The following is a 21,477-nucleotide window of genomic DNA, read 5'->3' as shown; positions in this document are numbered from 1 at the left end:
CAAGCTAATCCCATCTGAGCAAAGATTTCATTCCACAATTTTCCAGACAATCTCACAATGAAGTAGTAGGTGGTCAAAAGACTCCGCTTTTTTTTTTCACATACAACACCAATCCATGACTATAATTTGACATTTTCTTAAGTTGTTTAGAGTGAGGATCTTTCCCAAGGAAGCCGTTGTTGCCTTTAGGGGGGTGCCTTTGTCTTCCAAATACTCTCCCATGGGAATGGATATGTATTGTGCGTTGTCATGGCTTGGTAGAAAGTGCAGATTGTGAACTTCCATTTCTTAAAGAGGCACCAAAAAATCTTGTCTTTGGCTCTCCCCACCAAACGGGTGGAGTACATTAGGTCATAGAGCTTCGAAAAAGCGTCAATTTTCCAATCTTGTGCATTCCTTAGGGGAATACCATTGGAGAGTATTAAGAGGTCCACAATTGAGGCTTCTTCAATAGAGGCATAAAATAAGTTGGCAAATTGGATAGAGTATTTTTTATCATAGGTGACTCAACAACTCTTTGATAGATATATTCTCTTCCATCTAGCCAATCGACGCTCTAGTTTCTCCATAATTCCTTTCCCATATTGGTTTGGCTTTGAAGTGACTGCCCAAAGGAAGGCCTAGGTATGTTGTAGGCAATGATCAGCGTGCCATATGAAAAAAACCAGTGAAAGATCTCCCTCACTCCGAGTCCCCATTGAGAAGCCTTCTAGAAGACTCCTATCCACCAAAACCGAGATAATCCTACTAAGGGCCTCCATGATGATAACGACCAACAAGGAAGACAACATATCCCCTTGTCAAAATCCACAGGTGCTACGAAAGAAACCCATGGAAAAATTAATATTTCTAAGTAATCAAGCTTTGAGATTTCCCTGACAAACTATGCAACGCTCCAAGGGAGGCCCAAGCCACATCTGGGTCTAATACTCTAAAATGACTGGTCAGTATGATACAATTGGAGCCCTATTGGAACTATTATAAAGAGTGAGAACTTCTCATTTCCAAGCATTGTGGGATCCCATACACCACCCACCCTTGTCACTCACAAACTACCTTTGAAAATTAAAAAATACACAAGTCAGTATGGCAACCTGAAGCAGTTTTCAAAATAAGAACTGGAATTTGTCTATCATCTGCCCATCACCTCTCTCTCTCTCTCTTCCTCTCTCTGCCCTCCTCAACCTTGGCAGTTTTGGTGTTTTTCTCCTTTTCATGTTTTTTCATTAAGATTCGATATCTTATTTTATTAGGAGGGTAAAAGGAAAGTAGTGTGTTTCAATAAAATTTGTTTTTGTATCCTACAAGACTTTTTTTTTTTTTTTTTAAATTTTATTATTTTTTAATATCTTTGCAATCATTTACAAGCCATGGCAGAGGAAAGCTTCTGATTTCTTATTTTGGTTTTTTTAACAGAGCAGCTCTTGGGGAAGCATTTAATGGAGACTCTGCCTTTGCAGACTCATTAGAAGCATTTGGTGGTGGACAGGATGATCCTGTTAGCGTATCCATTGGAGGTTTTTGAGATCAATATTTATATTCTGCCTTAATTCCTACGAGTCTGCTATTATTTTTATCAGCTATTATTTCTATGAATTTTATTGCAATTGAATAAACAATTTTTTTTTTGATAAGTGCAATTGAATAAACAATTTGATATTATTATTCTTGTCATTGTGCTACTGTCCATCTTGTTTCAGCGGCAAACCAATTATCATTTCAAAATTCAGAAACTATATGCACTAATTTTGTATGCATAGGCATACTTGAAATGTTGAACATTTGGTAATACTTGACTATTATGATTTTTAATAGAACAATAGGCCCCAATTTCAAGTTAATGAGACATCTGAGTTACTAATCATGTTCAAACTTGACTTTAATATTACTGGTAAATGGAGGATTTAAGCTTTATGTTGATTGATAAGCTGACAAAAAAATATGAAGAGCTACAGTGTAACTTCTATTTCTGGTTCCTCTGTTCCAGGTCCAGTAATGTCCAAGTTTATTAATGCATTTCATGAGCTTGCTACCCATAAAGAGCTTCTTCGTTCCCAAGTGAGTTGTCAATTGTCAAGCAATGAAAATTTCCTTCCAATTATGTGTTGCCATTTGTGAATCCTAAATGGTATTTGTTTCTCATGCAGAGAATGGTAAATAATTGAACTAGAAGTGCTTTTGCCTCTCTAAGTGTCTATTTTTAACATGCCCCCTTTCACTTTAGAAAATTCATTTTCATTATTTTGACATTCTCTTGGTCTTGATAATTGCTGACGAAGATGATGCTTTGTTTAGTAAGCCAGTTTTTCAACATGCTGTTGAATGATTTTAAAATTGGTATTTTGCAAAAAAAGTCCCGCATACCATCCTAGGCTCAAACACACCTCCAACTATGATTCATGACATCTCACACCTCAAATCAAACTTTTTATTCTGAGTTACACCCCGTGTCAGATTGGTGGATCAAATGCGGTAAAATGATGGATTCCCTCCATTTTAACATAGTTGCTCTCCATTTTTTTTTTTTTAAATAAAAATAAATTAGTTGGCCACCATGGGAACCATGCTGTGGCTCCTATGGCTCTCTCTCTCTCTCTCTCTCTCTCTCATGCAGGGTATTTAACTTAGGTTCAGGCACGTATGTTGCGCCTTAAACATCATTGGTATTGGTTGCCATAGAAACTCATGTGTATGCTTTTGTTCCACAAACTCTTGTAGTTTCACTGCGTCAGCAAGACAATCATCTTCAAAATTCTAGTAGTGGTCTATCTCCTGCCATAAGCCCCATAGCTTATGGTAGCAAGTTGCCACAGACCAATCACCCTAGTTGGTTCCTTAAATTCATCGCTTCTAGTCATATACTGGAGACGCAATTCCCTTGTTTGAATATGTTTCATCAAATGCCTCCATATTTCCTTTACACTGAAGAAATAACAAATCCTGATTGATGTCTGGCTGCATGACATTTAATAACCATGACCTAATGGTGGAGTTTTTCACTTCCCATTTACTGTATTTAGGATCTGGAACCTTTGGATCTGGAATCTTACCATTCAGATATCCCATTGGCCCTCTACTCTTAATATATTAATGCTGATGTATCTAAGCCAAATGATTACGCCCATCCATTTGACAGTTGTGATTTGAAGGGTTGGGTTATCATTTGGGGAGGAAACCTGACTATCCCCTTTCTGTTCTTACCCAGGTCTGACTCACATAAGACATGTCGAGACCAGGCATAAAAGAGATCACAAACCAAGCCCAACTAAGTATTACAAGGCTAATCAAAGCATATCATACTTGAGAAATTACTCCAATGGTAATTAAAACACAATACAATGAAAAATAAGACCAAATGATCCTCTTGCTCATCCTGACTCTTGGAGTATCCCATTATGTCATTAGTGAACTCCAGGAATTGGTTGAGAATCTGAGATGCTCTTAAAATAGTTTCTTAATGAGGTCTTTAAAGCTGTTGGGGCATTAACCAAACCAAAGGGCATGGTAAGGAACCCTTAATATCCAAAACTGGTCTTGAAGGCTGCCTTTGGAATATCTTGATTCTTTACCTTCAGTTGATGTTACCTTGAGCGATGGTGTTTAGAGAAGACCTAAACTCCTTTAAACAAACATAAACATCATCAATGTAACTTAGATGATTCTTGATTGTGACTCAGGTTAGCTCTCCATAGTCAATAGCCATCCTTTTTAGACAGATTTTTTTTGATCGGTAAACACAATTTTATTGGTCATAAGAATAGGCAAAAGCCTAGGTATACATGACATATAAAAGACACGCTTGAGCGTGCTAGTTCAGCTATATGAGATACTCATGGAAACTCATTCCATTAAAATAAATTACAACCGACCAATGAAGTAAAGTATTGAAAAACAATTTCCTAAGCTTTTCCATTGATCTCTCTCGATCTTTCAAGCTTTTATCGTTCATTTCCCTCCAAATGCACCACCGCAAGCATATTGGAACCATCTATCATATTGTTGCGATATGAGAGTTACCTTGAAGGCCTCTCCAAGAAGCTAAGAGATCGATCAACCTTCTCGGCATCACCCAAGTTAGTCCCACCCTAGTGAAGAAGTGATTCCACAAGGTCGTGACAATTTTACAATGAAGTAATAAACGATCAACTCACTCCCCACTCTTTTTGCACATGCAACACCACTCCATGACAATGAATTGATGTTTCCTTAAATTGTCGAGTGTGAGGATCTTTTCCAATGAAGCTGTCCATACAAAGAAGAGTGTCTTTAAGGGTGCCTTTGTCTTCCAAATACTCGTCCATGGGTTTGTTGTATGTGTGTTCATGGCTTGATAGTAGGAGTGGATGGTGAACTTCCCTTTCTTGGAGTGACGCAAAAAAATCTTGTCATCAACTTCCCTCCTCACGTGAGTGGAATATATGAGATCATAAAACTCCGATATTGTGTCGATTTCCCAATCATGTGCTTTTCTAAAGAAAGTGACATTCCATCGAGGAGCACCATTTGGTGTAACCAAAAGGTCCGCAATTAAGGCTTCTTTCATTCTTGCTATATCATAGATTTCTGGATAAGCTTCCTTGAATGTCCTGTTGCCATACAATATGTCATGCCAAAATTTGATTTTGATTCCGTCATCCACCTCAAACCAGGTATTTCTAAAGTATGCATCCCATCCTTTTCTTATGTGCTTCCACACCTCATATAGTGCACTTATCTCATTTGAACACCAACCTCCCCATGCTTCATCGTACTTCGATTCTATTATATTTCTCCACAAGGTCCCCCATTCTTAATGGTATCTCCACAACCATTTTCCCAACAAAGGCATGTTAAAAACCTGCAAATTCTTGATACCCAGACCTCATTCTGAGATGGAGCATGCTATGGCCCATTTTACCAAATGAAACTTAAACTCATCATTCATCCCCCCGACAAGAATTTTGATGTCCACAAGGCGACATTACGCCAAATACACCTTTTATCTTCCAACTCATGTAACTATTACTACAATTCACTTGAATTAGATGCTGTCATTTTATAAGGTGCATTAGGAATGGGTATCGTGCCCTGAATGAGGTCGATACTTATGCATACTCCCTCACAATAGGAATTTTTTCCAACTTCACTTTGTCATTCTGATATTCCACAAGTAAGAAAGACTAGACATTCCCGATTATCAAAAAAGAAAGAAAGACTAGACATCCCTTCCTAACAAGTTGCCTGAATAGTTGAGATCATTTGTGGGAGGGAGTTTAAACACCAACCAATTAGTTTGAATACCGATCTTTCAAGAGATCTAAATACCACTATAGTATACACAACCTTGAACAGATGTTAGCAGGGTATCCCTACGATGATGTTTAAGCCATTAGGTCTGTAGGCCCCTTGTTGGAATAAACAGTCTCATGCAAAATGGCCAACCCTCACGCACTTGTAATAGACATTGGTTGCATGCTGACACTATGTTGATGTGTTCTTTCATATTTAGGGCAAACTGGTGCTGGTCTTCCACCGACCTTGATTCCTTCCTTAACTCCAAGGCTGATTCGATGTCAATACAACTTGTTCCATAATATATGAAGCTCAAACAATAATCGTGATATCAAATATTGTCGCTAGAAAATCCAATCCTATTATCACTAGTGACTTTGTTTCCTTACTAAATTACTTGTCTTGCTAACTAGCCAAGATTCTGTGAAGCCTTTTTGTACTCATCCATGGAAGCTTGGATGAGTTCTTTAAGGATTACCCTTAATTCACTCTCTTTTACATATGAATCTTTTCACAAAGATGGGCAAGCAATATTTTCCTTGATATTTGGCTAGGGAGCCTCCTAGACATACAATTATGGTTTCCCTAGAGGCCTATTGATATCAATGTCACACCACGGAATGGGTTTGAGCTCGATGAGCTTCCTATATGTATATATATTTTAAAATCAAATTTCCGATAAGAATCCATATTGTTTTCATGGTTTTCTTGCCTTTTTTCTTTTTCTGGTTAGGTGTATCTTTTGTATACTTCCTATGTGCTTGGATGTTTAGGTGTATGTTTTGTGTATTTCCTATGTGGTTGGATGGTGCCCTTTTTGTGTTTAAATGAAATTCGAATAATTAAAAAAAAGGAGCTCTGATATCTCTATCCTACACGTGCTTATGCTATCTATCTAACGCTTTATAATTAATGCTTCATCAGAATTTAAACAGAGATCACAGATAATGTTATGAAGCTTAATTTGTTACTCCATCTAGCACTTGAGTCAAAGAAGCAAAAGCATGTAATTATCTTTGGAGTTCTATGAAAGTCATTTGCTATATCTTCTATATAGTTGATGGTGAATGCATATTTAGCCTTGCATCAAAATGGTGAAAAAACTAATTTCTCCCTGATGGAAAAAGGCTAAATATTTTGTAGTTATTGTGTTTTATTTTGAATTTTAATTTTTATATTGAGTAGACAAAATCTTTGTCGCAGGTTGAGCATGTCTTGATTGACCGGCTAACGCAATTTATGACTGTTGATTTGGAAGATGCAAAGGTAGACTTTTGTGCCACTAGCATTTATAATAATCACCTTCTTGGAAGATGAGGTTTTGTTGTTGAATTCCAGTTATTTGGTTTAGGCCTTGCTAATTTAAGTTCAAGGAAACCATTTCCTATTAAGATTAGACATTAGATGGAGATATATGGATGCAACATCGTTTCTTTCTTTCTTTTATTCTTTTTTTTTTTTTTTTCTATAAAATTGTTCCTGCTTCTTTCTTTTGTTAGATTTTTTTTTGATACGTAAGAAAAAACTATTGATTGAAAATAGGCATAGCCCAAGTACACAGGAAGTATACATGGAGTACACCTAGTAACAGCTAGGAACTAGAAATGGAAACAAGCAAATTGTGGAGACTATACCTATTACAACCAATGACAGAAGCCCAAGAAAATAGAGCGTTAAAGAAGAAACTCTTCAACTCGTCCAAGGACCTCTCCCGATCTTCAAAACATCTACTCTCTCCATCCATAGGCACCACATAATACTAAGAGGAATCATTTTCCACACAGCAGTAATACCAATATCTTGAAGAATTCTTCACCACCTTTCTAGGATTATCCAAGCCACACTAGTCCAGTTGAAAATATCATCCCACAAAAACCTGGCCACCTCGCAATGTAACAATAAATGATCAACAGTTTCCCCATTTTTCTTACATAAATAACACCATTCCATAATGATTAGACCACATTTCCTCAAGTTGTCAATGGTGAGAATTTTCCCAAGGGAAGCAGTCTAACCAAAGAAAGCAATCTTGGGAGGTACCTTGCATCTCCAAATACTCTTCCCAGGAAAATGGTTACTATGAGGACCCGAAAGAGCCTTGTAAAAAGTTTGAATCTTGAATACCCAACTCCCAACTGGAGTTCAAATCATCCTGTCCTCAACATTACCAATATTCATAGCACACAACGAACTGAAAAAATCAGCAATGTTTCCAAGTTCCCAATCCTGAGCCGCTCTATTGAAAGAAACATTCAACTGGGTTGAGCCATTGGAGCAATCCAACAAATCAGCCACCATAGCCTCCTTATCACTTGCAATCCAAAAGAGAGTGGGGAAAACTCTCTTAAGGGCCCTAACACCCCACCAAACATCATGCCAGAAATGAACACTAGAACCCCTACAAACCTCAAAACTGATGAATTTGGAAAACCCCTATCCTTTATGAATATTTTTTCACAACCCCACTCCATATGCCCCCCTAACTTCAATAGAACACCATCCCCCCTTATCACTCCCAGACTTAAATTCAACGACAACCCCCAACAAATCCTCCTGCTCCCAATGATACCTCCACAACCACTTCCCAAGGAGTTCCTTATTAAAAGTCCTAAGTTACGCACCCCCAAACCACCACAAACAACCGGGGAACAAACTTTGTCCCATCTAACAAGTCAGAACTTAGGTTCCTCCCCAATTCCACCCGAAAGAAAAGCATGAAAGACTTTCTCAATGCGAGATGCCAAACTGCAGGTAAAGGAAAAAGAGAGAAAATATGTTGGGAGATTGGGAGGAGTGCTTTTGATAAGGGTGATTCTGCATCCTTTAGACAAGTAAATTCTTTTCCATCCTGCTAGCCTTCTTCCAGTCTTTTCTAATGCACCATCCCAAATAATCTTCGCCTGAAAAGCAACCGCCAAAGGAAGACCAAGATAATTAATTGGTAACGAAGTAACTTTACAACCCAGAATGCTAGCCAAACTTCAAATATTACTCACAGAATCCACGGGTATCATTTCAGACTTCAAGAGGTTCACCTTCAATCCCAAGATAGCTTCAAAACAAAGCAATAATGCCCTCAAATATTGAATATAACCACGACCCAGCTCACAAAAGAGCAAAGTATCATCTGCGAAGAGGAGATGAGAGATATTAACACCACTCACTGAGAAACCTGAAAGAATTCTTCCTCCTACAGCAGCATCCAGCATACGACTGAGAGCATAGCTGACAATTACAAATAGAAAAGGAGAGAGAGGGTCCTTGTCTTAGCCCCCAAGAACTGTTGAAAAAACCCACCGGAGATCCCTTAACCAGAACTGAGAAAGCTTGTAGTCCACATCAATTACATTCTCAATAGTTAGGAATCTGGATATCAGTGGGCATTATCCAACCTCCCAAACTGAATATCATGTTAATGCATGAATTTCCATTGAAAGTAATTTTCTTTTTTCATGGATTCTAACTAACTAATGTCCTGCAAATTCTAGTTATGAATCCTGAATTTTGATTTATCTCAGAATCTACTGGTGGGTATTGGGATGAAGTTCTTTTCTTTTCTTTTTTTGCTTTTTGTTTTTTTTTTTACGCGCTTACCCTTCATTTGCAGGAATCGAGTAGACGCTTTGACAAATCTATTCATGCCTACGATCAGGTATGAACATTTATTAGATGCATTTTGATGCATTTATTGATAATGGAATGAAGTTTCTCCATTTGAGGTAGGAACAATAAGTAAATGTTCCTACTGATAATGGAGTATTAGTAGGTATAACCGATGACATTTATTAGATGCATTTTGAGGCATGAAGTTTCTCCATTATTCCTGTCCTGATGCTTGAGTGGTATACTAGTAATTGACCTTTAAATGAATGGAAATTCTTAGACCTTAAAACGCACTTCTAAAAACTCTTACCTCATCATCTTTCCAATCTGGATTTTGTTGATTTGTTGCGCTGTGAAATTTCCATCAATTAGTCTCTCTTGTACATCCTTTTTATAGTGTCATGTCAATGAAGTTATATCCTTGACTATAGTCATGTATGTTTGTATGTATGTGTTTTTACATTGCCAGGCACGGGAAAAGTTTGTGTCTTTGAAGAAAAATACAAGAGGAGACGTTGTTGCAGCTTTGGAAGAGGTAATGCTTCGTTTTCGTTTTTATTATGTAATGACTAACCTATCGAACCCTTTCCTGAACAAATGTTTACATCTTGTTATGACTCTACTTGCTGATCTTTTTCTTGACCTGTTTTGCGTTTAACTGAAATTCTCAAGATAATCGTTCCTAGCATAGTGGTTTATCTTAATCTCAGCACATGGTGCTATGATTGTTATTCAATGTGCTGGCTTGCATATCACTGTGTATATTATAGATATTGGTGTGACTGGCCAAACATTACCACTCTTCTTCGAAAGCTCAATCTCTTAACTATGCCATGTTCATAACTGACTGTTTTGTAGCGTGATTAGTGTCTGGTTGATGGAGAGTGACATAATATGTGTTGGACTCGACTTGTAGTACGGAATCATCTCCACAGTTTTGAAGAACATGGATTTTTTTTCTTGAATATTGCTTTTATTTTGTTGTTTTATAATACGGGTATGTAATCTTAAGCACATGGAATCTGGTTCACCTACGGGGTTGACAGATTTGAGTTGTGGTAGATATGCATAATGAAATAAAATTGTAGATGAGAACGAGATTCGGGCACTAGCGTGTTAGAGGAAATAGGGGCACTTATTAATGTGGGAAAAAGACGTATGAAAATTGTATGAATCGATTAGACTGATTCTCCTCCTGCTGCTCAATCAGCTTGGTCTGACCTGACTTTGACTGCTTTCTGATCGCTGGTCAGTGAAAACTCCAGATCCTTAGCTCTATACCATAAAAATAGTGGTATTATTTTTAAGCATGGTTAATATATTTGTATAATTTGGCGAAGTATTCAGCATCCCTTTTGGTTTGGTTAATATAGTTGCATCGTGGTAAAATATTCAGCATTTGTTTTGTTTTGGTAAAGGAAGGAACATTTTCTTTCCAAAAGTTTAGCATCTTACAGTCCACAATGTCCCTTAATTTTGACAGGATCTACAGAACTCAAAGTCAGCTTTTGAGAGTAGCCGTTTCAATCTAGTATGCCTTCATCTTAACTGAATATCTGTACGCTCTTGGACAAAGTCGCTTTTGTCAATCTGCTTGTAATGTGCTGTTCTTTCTGGTTCAAGCGTAGGTAAATGCCCTGATGAATATTGAATCAAAGAAGAAATATGAGTTCTTGGAAACTATAAGTGCAATGATGGATGCTCACCTGAGATACTTTAAGCTGGTTTGCTTGTTCAACTCTTAAATCTAAATTTCGTAGATGTCAATGTGTTTGCCATTTTGTAGACTGAAGATTGGATTTGCTATGCGCTTCAGGGTTATGAGTTGTTGAGCCCAATGGAACCATTTATTCACCAGGTATGATCGTCATTTACTTCTCATTTGACATATATTAATCCTTTTGACGTTGTCGAATGGAATTCTCTGGCATTTTCCGCACACATATTATGCTAGATGGCTCAACTAAGCATGCATGGAGTTAAACAAAAAAGGTTGAGTTGATGTATTTCGTCATGATACTTATAAAAAAAATGTACTTCTTCATGTTAAGTCATTTCAAAAAATTACAAGTATCTTGTTAAACTAAAAACAAAGGGATTGCAGCATGTTGGAATTTGCAAAATATGTGAATGGATCGCTTCTTGCCGGAAATTTTCTTAACCCTTTTCTTTTTTTCCTTCTCGTTTTCCATTTTCTTTTCATGTTTTCTTGTTAGTTGGGCATTCTATTATTAGTTTTCTGTTTTGTGATGGGTTTGAGGTGGAAGCTTCTCATTGATTCTAAGATTTTTGAGTCTCAACGTGAGAATGAGCAGTGGTGGCGGATTACGGAGAGAAGTCGCTGTCAATGGACAGCTTTGCTGTCCATATTTGTTTCCTTATTTATTTCCTTGATTTACTCTTCTGTACAATTAGAATAATATTTGACAGATTATATAGGAATAGAATTAGCATATACTTATTTCTTTCCATGTATAGAACTCTTGTACAAGACATTCGGCCATTCATACAGAACTTTGACCTATTTTGACATGATTATTTGGGTTGATGCATTAGAAAAGATTGGAGTTGATGGAGGAATGTATAGGGAATTTTTCTGTAGCTTGTTCTTTTAAAAATGTGGAGGATGGGTGGGAGTGGGCCTTCATGGGTGTTTATGGTCCAAATTCAGATTGGGAAATGAGTTTTTTGTGGGAAGAATCGGTGGGTTTGTATTCTCTTTGGGATGTACCGTGGTGTATGAGCTGGGACTTACATTACTCAGTTCCTTCAGTTCCTGAGTGAACGTTAAGGTGAATCTAGTTTTTCTTCGACAATGGAGGAATTTTATGAGTTTATCTTTGATTTGGATCTCTTGGATCTTCCGCTTGTGGGGGGTGTATCCACTTGGTCCAGCAGTCGAGGTTGGTCGAGATTTGATCGATTTCTTGTTCTCCTTCTTGGGAAGTACATTATCTAGAGCTGTGTCAAAAGAGATTGCTTCGTGTGTGTTCGAACCATTTCCCTATTTTGTTGGACAATAGTGGTATTCATGGGGGTCTGAGGTATTTTAAGTTTGAAAACATGTGGTTAGGAGTTGATGGTTTTGTTGATAAGGTTAGGAGCCGATAGTCTTCTTTTCAGTTCATGGGTACTCTTAGTTTCATTTTTGTTGGTAAGCTCAGAGCATTGAAATTCAACTTAAACAAGTGGAATGCAAAACCCACTTGTGGAGGAGTTACAGGATTTGGAGTATGGGGAGGAGTTTGGGGTTCCTTTTGAGGAGGTCATTTTGAGAAAAAAAAATCAGTGGTGGCTGAACTTGAGAGGGTGTTGTTGATGGAGGAAATCTCTTGGCGGCAAAAATCAAGAGCTCTTTGGTTGAAAGAGGAGAATAAATGTACTAAATTTTTTCATGGAACAACCAACTCACACTAGAGGAACAATGCTATTGAGATGCTTCACTTTGATGGTTGTGTGATTTCATCTCCACTTGAGATTCAAGATCTTATAGTGCATTATTCTGAAGGTCTTCTCACCGAATCAGCTTCTAGGAGGCCTAAAATTGATGGGTTGATTTTCTTGATCCTCTTAGTGTGAGTTGGTTGGAGAGACTGTTTGATGAGAATGAGGTTTTTTAGGTGGTTAGTGGGATGGTCAAAGATAAAGCTCCTGGTCCGGATGGATTTTCAATGGTCTTTTTTCAAGTTTGTTGGGAGATTTTGAAAGAAGATGTGATGCGGGTTTTTTAGGAGTTTTTTTCCTTTAAAATTTTTGAAAAATACTCAATGCTACTTTAATTGCTCTCATTCCCTAGAAACCTGGGGCAGTGGGGTTTACAAGATAATATTGAAGGTTCTACTTATAAAAAAAAAAGATAATATCGAAGGTTCTTGCCAATCGTATGAGCAAGGTGATGGAGCAAATTATCTCTAAGCCCCAAAATGCCTTTGTTCGGGGGAGACAGATTCTTGATTTGGTGCTTATTTCTAATGAATGTCTAGACAGTTGCATGAGGGATGGTGTTCCTGGTGTTCTTTGTAAGCTTAATATGGAAAATGCATTTGATCATGTAATTGGGACTTCTTTTTCTACATGCTTGGGAGATGCCGTTTTGGGGAAAGGTTGTGTTCGTGGATTAGGCCTTGTGTTCTACTGCTTGATTCTTGGTGTTGGTTATTCGTAACTTGTTGGTTTTTTCCACAGGTCACGTGGTTTGAGACAGGGGGACCCTTTGCCCCCTTTTTTTTTGTCATTATTATGGAGGCATTGGGTCGGATGGTGGAGGCCGCTTTTTTTTTTTTGGGGAGTGTTTTATTTCAGTTTTCTCGGTTGGTAATGCTATTAATGGGTCTGTTACATTTTGACATCTTCTTTCTGTGGATGACATCCTCATTTTTTGTGATGTGGGGATTGTTGTCAGATTCAAGCGTTCAGGGCTGTGTTATTATGTTTTGAAGCTGTATTCGGCCTCAAGGTGAACCTTGGCAAGTTTTTTGGGCTGTAAAATTGCTTCTTTACCTCTCAAATATTTGGGCCTTCCGTTATGGGTACCTTTTAAGTCTAGTGCTATTTGAGATGGGGTTGTTGAGAAAATGTTGGCTGGTTGGAAGTGATATATTTATCTAAAGGGGGCAGACTTACTCTTGTCAAGAGTACCCTTTCCAATCTCCACACTTACTTTTTATTGTTGGCTCCATTGTCTGCAGGGGTGGCCAACCGGATTGAGAAGTTGTTTTGTGCTTTTTTATGGGGTGGTATGGGAGAGGAAACTAAATTCCATCTTGTTCGTTGGTATAAAGTTTGTTCTCCTATTTCGGTTGGAGTCAGAAGGATAGTTGCTTTGGAGGGAGGTCATTGATCGGAAGTATGAAAATGCTTGGGGAGGTTGGTGTCCTAATGAAGTTCCCTGGGGGGAAGGGGGGGGGGGGGTTATGGTGTGGGTCTTTGGAAGCTCATTAGAAAGGGTTGAGAGAGTTTTGTTAGTCATGTTAGTTATGCTCTTGGAGAGGGATTTATGATCCGTTTCTGGTTTGACATTTGATGTGGTGATTGAGCCCTCAATAGTGTGTTTCTGGTTATCTTTCAATTGGCTTCAGATTGGTTTGCTGCAGTATCTGATTTGCTTTGTCGTTCTAATGGCTCGATTCAGTGGGATATTTGCTTAACTAGAGCTGTTTAAGATTGGGAGATTGACGAAGTTTCAGCTTTCTTCAGCTTTTTATACTCTTTGAGGCGTGATGGTAATGATGAGGATAGGATGTTGTGGAAGTCCAAGGGGGTGTAAAAGTTCACTGTTCGTTTGTACTATAAGCTGTTGACTATTCTGAATAGTCCTCCTTTTCCTTGGAAGTGTATTTGGCGGTCTCACGTGCCTTCTAAAGTTGCTTTTTTCATTTGGACAGCCTCTCTTGGGAAAACTTTGATGTTGGATAATTTAAGGAAGCAGGGTATTAAAGTTATGGATTGGTGTTTCATGTGTAAAAAGAATGGGGAAACCGTTGATAATCTCCTCTTGCATTGTGAGGTGGCAAGGGCTTTGTGGGGTGACATTTTTTGTAGAATCGGCTTGGCTTGGGTGATGTCTTTGAGAGTGGTTGATCTTCTTGCATGTTGGAACGGGCTTCATGGTTGTTCTCAAGTGGATGTGGCCTGGAAGATGGTTCCTTTGTGTCTTATGCGGTGCATTTGGATGGAAAGGAATGAGCAGTGTTTTAATGACAAGGAGTGTACTTTGGAGCAACTCTGGAATTTCTTTGTGCACTCTTCGTTGTTTTGGTTTTCTGCTTTTGTGATTAATGATGCGTCTGTTCATGATTTTCTAGCGTCGCATTCTGTTTCCTAGAATGTATTTTGGTGTTTTCTTTTGTATACTTTCTATGTACATGGGCTTTGCCTATACATTCGTTTCTAATAAAATTACTTCTTACTTATCAAAAAACAAAGAAGGTTGAGTTCTATAGTGAAACACGTTTGAATCATTGTGTGCATCACACATGTGAGAATTTTAAGGGCTAGCCTGCACTCCTGCTGGCAATAAGTTTCATGTTTGTATGCTAATATCTGGTAAGAAATGACATGTGTACATGTGTTAATAGGCTAGTTCTGTGTATTGATTTTTTAATGGGGGGGTTGAATCCACTCCATTAATAGAAATGTAATGGATTTTTGTTTAGTTTTTGTTTGCATTTAGTTTTTCCCCTTGTCAGCTATAAATAAAATGAGACAAGTCATATGGTAGGCTGTTGTCAACTGATTCATATTAAAGTCATTGGAACTAGATGAAATTATTTGTAACACCCCCTTCCTCTAGGGTTAGGGATGCCACAATCATAAACAATTTTGTGGGCCAGTTATAAGAAGATTCCATTAACCACAAAACGCCTTGAAACTTTATGAATAAAGAACTCAAAGTATAAGGTCATGTCTTGCCAACCTCTTAATTCTTTCAGTTGGAAGTGCCTTTGGAGGTGTAAGGTACTTCTCAAGGTCGCTTTTTTTGGTTGGCTGGCTGCTTATGGGAGAATTCTGATGGCGGATAATTTGAGAAAGCATGGCCTTATGTGCTACCCCATATGATAAAGATAAGGGTTGGTGGTGTATGAGATCCCACATTGCTTGGGAAGGAGAAGTTCTTATTTTTATAATGATCCAATGGGCTCCAATTGTATCGTTGACTAGTCCTTTTGGAGTATAGGCCATGTGACTTGGCCTATATAGTCAATGGTGGAATTTGTTCCAAGACTATATAGTCATAACTTCAATAAAAACCCTTAATGTTAATAGAAAAGACATCTTTGAGAAACTATTTCATAAAGAATAAAACTAAATCTAGTCTTGGTCTCAGTCTCATCAAATTAAATAGTGAGTTGAATACTCAATAAACATTACTTTAAATTATAGAAGTTTTTGCACTCTTATAACATGCATGACCTTAACATTATCCATACATATCATTCATGCAATCCTCATTGCACCCGAGTATGCCCTGTGTGCTAGGGTTGGCGATCTTAAAGATAATGATTCCGATTTGTGGCCATAGGTGGAATCCAGTCAAAAAGGAGATGGACATCACTAGGGGCATATCAAGTGATCCAGTCTTGGCGTTTCCATCCACCTCATCATCGCTCACCAATTATCTGTTATCAGCCATCATACATCACATGCAATCATACATTCACTTTCCTATCTTGTCTTTTCCTTTACTTCATATTTTTTATTCATCATTAACACAATAACCCCCTTTCAAGCTCCTATGTGTTTTGATTGGGAACTGTTTCCTTAATGACTTGTCAAGGTTATGATTGGTCGATCATTTACATGTTACCATGTTAGTTCCTATTCAAACTACATTATCTAAACTAAGTGGTAAAGTTTGGTTTCTCCTATTCGTAGGGCACTTTTAATAGCAGTGCAGTTCAGTTTTTCTTTAGTAAGAGTTCTTAAACAGTCCTTTAATGGTGTAAGTTTATCCCTATGTCTTGCAAATTTAAGGTCATTCTAGAGTCCAAGTCTGAGGCTGCTCAAAACAGCCCTTACCTTGGCCCTTAGGCTGGTGTGAGGGCTGGCAGCCCTGATGGCTGCCATAAAGAGGAGTTTTAAAGCTCCTGAAGTTGTGTGTTGTGGTGACTGTTGGCTGGACTTTCCAGCAAGGTATGGTAGGGTTCTTTTCCTTGAAAGCCCCTTTAATTCAATGTCATCAATGATGCTTGATCCTTTGCACTTTGTTTGTGTAGTGTTATATCCAGTTCAGGGTCCTGTTATCATCTCTCAAGTGAGTGAGGTGCTGTCAAATTTATGACAGCAACTGTGTCACATGTAAAGTTTACCAAGATTTTATGAACTCTCCTAAATATGCATGCTAAGTTCTGTATTATGCTAGTACTCCAGGCGTTCATGCTTTCTAGTCTTTGTTATGTCTAAATAGTGGAGATAATCAATTTCTAGGGCTGGCAGCAACCCTTTTCTGACTATTTTAATAAAAACATAGCAATTGACAACGAGGGAGGCTTCATGCGGACTTTGTGACCTGAATCTCAATGTCTCTTGAGGAGAACCTTACCCACAATTCTCATCTGCCCTAGGCAGCAAGCAATACCCCTCAATTTTTGATTTTCTTGATGCTGTGAAGACATGGACAGCATCATGTATTAGAGGTGGCAGCCATTTAACTTTTACTTTATAGGAGGTGCATGGATTGATGAGATTCTCACATAGCTTTTTTTGATAAGTGGATACTTACACAGTGTTGCCATGACAAGGGCAATTTGAGGAAGATTTCAGCTGGTTTCTCAACACCTTGACAGCCAGCCTGTTGTGAGGGTTTAGCGTATACCCAATACACAATTTTCTTGATACGTAAAATAAAGTCTTATTGAAGCAAGTAAATAAGCGTAGCCCAAGTACACATGAAGAATGAGAACACCTAGTTACAAGTTAAGAGCTAGAATTGGATACAAGAAAGTCATGACAACTAGTGCCGTTGAAAAAAATAGCTGAAGCCAGTAGAAATAAAGTATGAAACAATAGAAATATCCAAGTTCTTCCAAAGAGTGTTCCTGGTTTTAAAAAGTCCGGCAGTTCTTTTCAAGACAAATGTACCACATAAGACAAAGGAATCATTTTCCACATAGTTGCAATTTGGGTGTTACCTGAAGCTCTCTCCATCGGGCAAGAAGATCCACCACCCTCCTAGGCATCACCCATGCAATTCCCATCCTATTGAAGACATGATTTTTTCTGAGTTTTGTCTTTCCTGGTTGTGCAGCAGGACTTTGATAAATTTTATAGCTTTTCCTTTAAAGATTTGGATGAAGAAACTTCAATTCCTGGACAGCCAACAATCAGCGAGTCTTAGGCCTCGTTTGTTTTCGTAGATGAGATGAGATGAGTCGAGATTAAAGTTAAAAGTTGAATAAAATATTGTTAGAATATATTTTTTTAATATTATTTTTCCTTTGGAATTTGAAAAAGTTGAATTGTTTATTTTATTTTGTGTGGGAATTTGAAAAATTTGTAACACTTATATAAGATGAGATGAGTTGAAAGTAGTTGTGAAAACAAACGAGGCCGTAGAGTGTGTACCTGAGCCAGACCAATTGCTCCAAGAGCACTCATCAACGTACAAGGAAGAAGATACTTTTTTGGAGCTTTATTTTTACATTGAGTGGCAGCAGCAGCAACACCATCGGCACACTAACCTGATTCTGACAGCCACACGGCCCCCTTTTTTTCTGTTTAAACGAACTGAAACGTGAAAACAGAAGTCCAACAGATTCTTGAAAGTCAAACCTGCTCTGATACCATGTCAAGATTAGGGTTTTGAGAGAATATGATGGGCAGTGTCCTACCTCTCACTATTGCATTATATATATACCATAACTTGCATTTTACTTTTATACCCTCATTGGGTATTATACCATCTAACAGTTATATTATAGAATAGGATTATTTTTGAGTTTTAAAAAGAATTTTTTTTTTATAGTATGGGAATAATTAATACAGTCAACTGAGAATTTTTACTCTAAATTTTCCCATAAACACCAATATTCTTTCCTGAACAAAATTAAATGGTAATCGGTTGTTTATTTGACTTGATACATTGTATGATTGAATTTTTCTTTTAAATTTATATTTTGATACTTTTTTATTTTGATGGATATCATGAAAGTGGCAAAAAAGCAATGGGGGTTTATTTCATTTTCAGTAGCCGGGAAGAGCTAAGCTTTTATATGGGACTATTGCTGGGTTTCTCCCCATAGCATTTGGTGAATGTCAACTACTCACTGTTTAATTATGTTATGATTAAAACTCTTATACCTAGTTTGCCCGCCATTATTGTTTTTGTTGTTTTACTTTTTCATCTTTGTCAATGATCTTAAGACCATACAAGTGTTGACAATTACATTTTAACTTTCGTAGCTGTAATGGTGTGGAAAACAGAAGTTCACGCTGTGCAATGAAATAGAGCAAAATCAGTTTTGATCTAATTTTTGAGCATTCAATAAAGGAGAAGTTTACACTTCCTTTTTGGGTAGAGATACTTAACATTCATCTCATCTAACAATGTCATTATCACTGTCAAATGAGTATGCATAGGTGGAGTCTTTCATTGCCTACTAGCTTTGATGATTTCTTGGTTTCATAATTAACTTGTCGTTGCTTGCTGTGTCTGAAATTAGGTATTAACATATGCACAGCAATCTAAAGAAAGGGCCAATGTTGAACAAGATAAACTTGCAAAAAGGATTCAGGACTACAGAATGCAAGCTGAGCTGGACAATATGCGAGCTTCAAGTAATCTAGAGCATTCCTCAGGTATTAATAACATTCATGTTGCTGGTAAGAGCTCGTACGGAAATGTTGAAGGAATCGTGCAGTCCACAAGTGGGGAGGTGATTAACTAGTTTCTGTAGTTTTCTTTTAACTTCCAGGCCATGAATTTGCCCTAGGTTTCCATTAATGTCGTTTTAATGTTTTGATCTTGTATGTAGTCATCAACAGGTACTATTATCGTATTTGTATGTTTTTAATTTTTAGGTCCAGGCTGTCAAACAAGGATATCTATTGAAGCGATCTTCAAGTTTAAGAGGTGATTGGAAGAGGAGGTTCTTTGTACTTGACAGTCAAGGGACTTTTTGTTATTACAGAATCAAGAGTACCAAACCTGTGGTATGATACTGTTATAATTGTCATGATTCTTACTGACTTATATGGTTTGGCCCAACTGAAAATTTGTTACTTGCAATTCTTGTCTTGAAGTACTCAAAAGCGTTTTCAAAAGTCATTGGAAGCTTGTGTAGATAGAGGCCTTTATAGTTTATATTTTGCCACTTTCAGAAAGCAATAAAGATGAAACACAGCTTTATTTTTTGGGATGCATCTTTCTCTTAGGTTTGATGCTCAGAATGCGAACATGATTCTAGATTGATCTTTCTCTCTCTCTCTCTCTCTCTCTCTCTCTCCATTTTCTTTTCTATTTATTTGTCTTTTATTATGTTCCAATCCCTACCCTCAGTTTATTCATTCCCTAAATAGTTTATTCATTTGAGAGGGGAGCTGTATGAAGGGTGATCATAGATTTAAAATATGGTGAATTGTGGGGATGATGGTGCTCGAATGAGGTGAGTGGACCACATGGGGTGGGGCTTTGGAAACACATAAGAAGAGGCTGGACCAATCTCCATCAATCAACACGTTTTGTAGTTGGGGAAATGCCGGCTCATTGTATTGGATTGGTGTTACATGTGTAAGAAAAATGGTGAGTTTGGATCACCTATTATTGCATTGTGATGTAGCCATGAGCTTATGGAACGGTATCTTTGCGAGAGTGGGACTCTTTTGGGTAATGCCAAGAAGGGTTGTTGACTTTTTGGCCAGCTGGCAAGGCATCCAGAGTAACTCTCAAATTGTAGCTATGTGGAAGATGATACCGACTTGCCTGTGATGGTGCATATGGATGGAGAGGAATGGTCAGAGTTTTGAGGATCGTGAACAGACAATGTACAAGCTTAGAACTATTTTTCTTTACACTTTATTCCATTGGTCGATTGTAATAGACTTTATTGGCATGAACGTACATGATTTTCTTGTATCTTAGATAGTCATGCCTAGGTGTGGCTCTTGTATATGTCCCGTGTACTTGGCTTCGCCTATTTTCAATAAAAGTCTTATTTACTGATAAAAAGATCTTTATTATTTGAGCCCCAAACAAGGCTTATGAACCTAATATCTACAAAACTATGTACCTGTTAATTTCACCTCAGCTAGTCTCAACATCCTTAGATGTTACTTGGTGCTGCATGAAATTTGGTATCATAGTAGGAAACACCTTGCTTGCACAAACTGGGAGAACCTACGGGGGTAGATTGGCCAATAATTATCAGGATGACTTGCTGCTTATGTTTTTTGGTCAATTTGTTGACTTAAGAGTTCATCTGTGCCATTGACAACTCGGGTGGAAGTCATTATGTCAAACTCTCCACATACATCCTATCACCATGAAGTTGGGAGGTCTTATGGAGCTGCAGTAATTGACTGAGAGCTGCTGAACAAGATGAACAGTAGTTTGAACCAGAAAACTTAACTTCTACATGTGAAGCAAGGGCTGATAGGCCTCCACAAGTTCCCCCAGCATCCTCTTGTGGCCTTGTCTTGGATGTTGTTTGAGATATACGATGAGCCACAAAAAATGATGGATAATATTGCCAAAAGGTAAAGATTGAAGTCCTAAGCTTTGATGGCAGACTTGATCTTGCAGTTATTGATGATTGCCGTTATATGCAGGATAAGAGACCATAATGGTTTGCTGGGATGAATTTGGTGGGTCTAACAAAAAGGTGGAGCTGGAATGAAAAATTTTCCAATTGGTAGTCGCCATCGAATTATCAACACATTATGTGAGCAGCTTGTAAATTGTTAGGACTAGTAAAAAGGTGGTGCTGGAATGGTGTTGAAGCTGACATTAAGGTTATGGCATCTCCCAATGGGTACATGCCGAGAGATGAATGCAAAATTTTGCAAGTGGTAGTTATGCTTCTACTGGGCTTAGAACCAATGTTTTGAATACCGTACTGGTGACCGTTTTGGTCGAGGCATTGAAATGAGATATTTCGGTGCCGGTAC

At 37.9% G+C, this 21,477-nt stretch overlaps 1 protein-coding gene across 6 annotated transcripts in view; it reads left to right on the top strand.

Moving 5' to 3' along the window:
• LOC109006397 (ADP-ribosylation factor GTPase-activating protein AGD4-like) overlaps window positions 1-21,477 on the top strand; it is a 55,402-nt gene that overhangs the window by 4,996 nt on the left and 28,929 nt on the right. For 3 of the 6 annotated variants that reach the window (XM_018985665.2, XM_018985672.2, XM_018985693.2), the window contains exons 3-12: window positions 1,417-1,517; window positions 1,988-2,058; window positions 6,475-6,537; window positions 8,879-8,923; window positions 9,344-9,409; window positions 10,358-10,405; window positions 10,503-10,598; window positions 10,691-10,732; window positions 19,035-19,247; window positions 19,393-19,524. In XM_018985665.2, coding sequence (XP_018841210.1) covers window positions 1,417-1,517; window positions 1,988-2,058; window positions 6,475-6,537; window positions 8,879-8,923; window positions 9,344-9,409; window positions 10,358-10,405; window positions 10,503-10,598; window positions 10,691-10,732; window positions 19,035-19,247; window positions 19,393-19,524 — 877 coding nt within the window. The remainder of the gene's footprint in view (window positions 1-1,416; window positions 1,518-1,987; window positions 2,059-6,474; window positions 6,538-8,878; window positions 8,924-9,343; window positions 9,410-10,357; window positions 10,406-10,502; window positions 10,599-10,690; window positions 10,733-19,034; window positions 19,248-19,392; window positions 19,525-21,477) is intronic. The other 3 variants (XM_018985680.2, XM_035684221.1, XM_035684222.1) reach the window with 2 other exon arrangements.

The sequence above is a fragment of the Juglans regia genome, chromosome 13 (assembly GCF_001411555.2).
Source record: "Juglans regia cultivar Chandler chromosome 13, Walnut 2.0, whole genome shotgun sequence".
Taxonomy (NCBI): Eukaryota; Viridiplantae; Streptophyta; class Magnoliopsida; order Fagales; family Juglandaceae; genus Juglans; species Juglans regia.
Note: the sequence above shows the minus strand (reverse complement) of the source record. Positions and strands in the feature narration are given on the sequence as shown.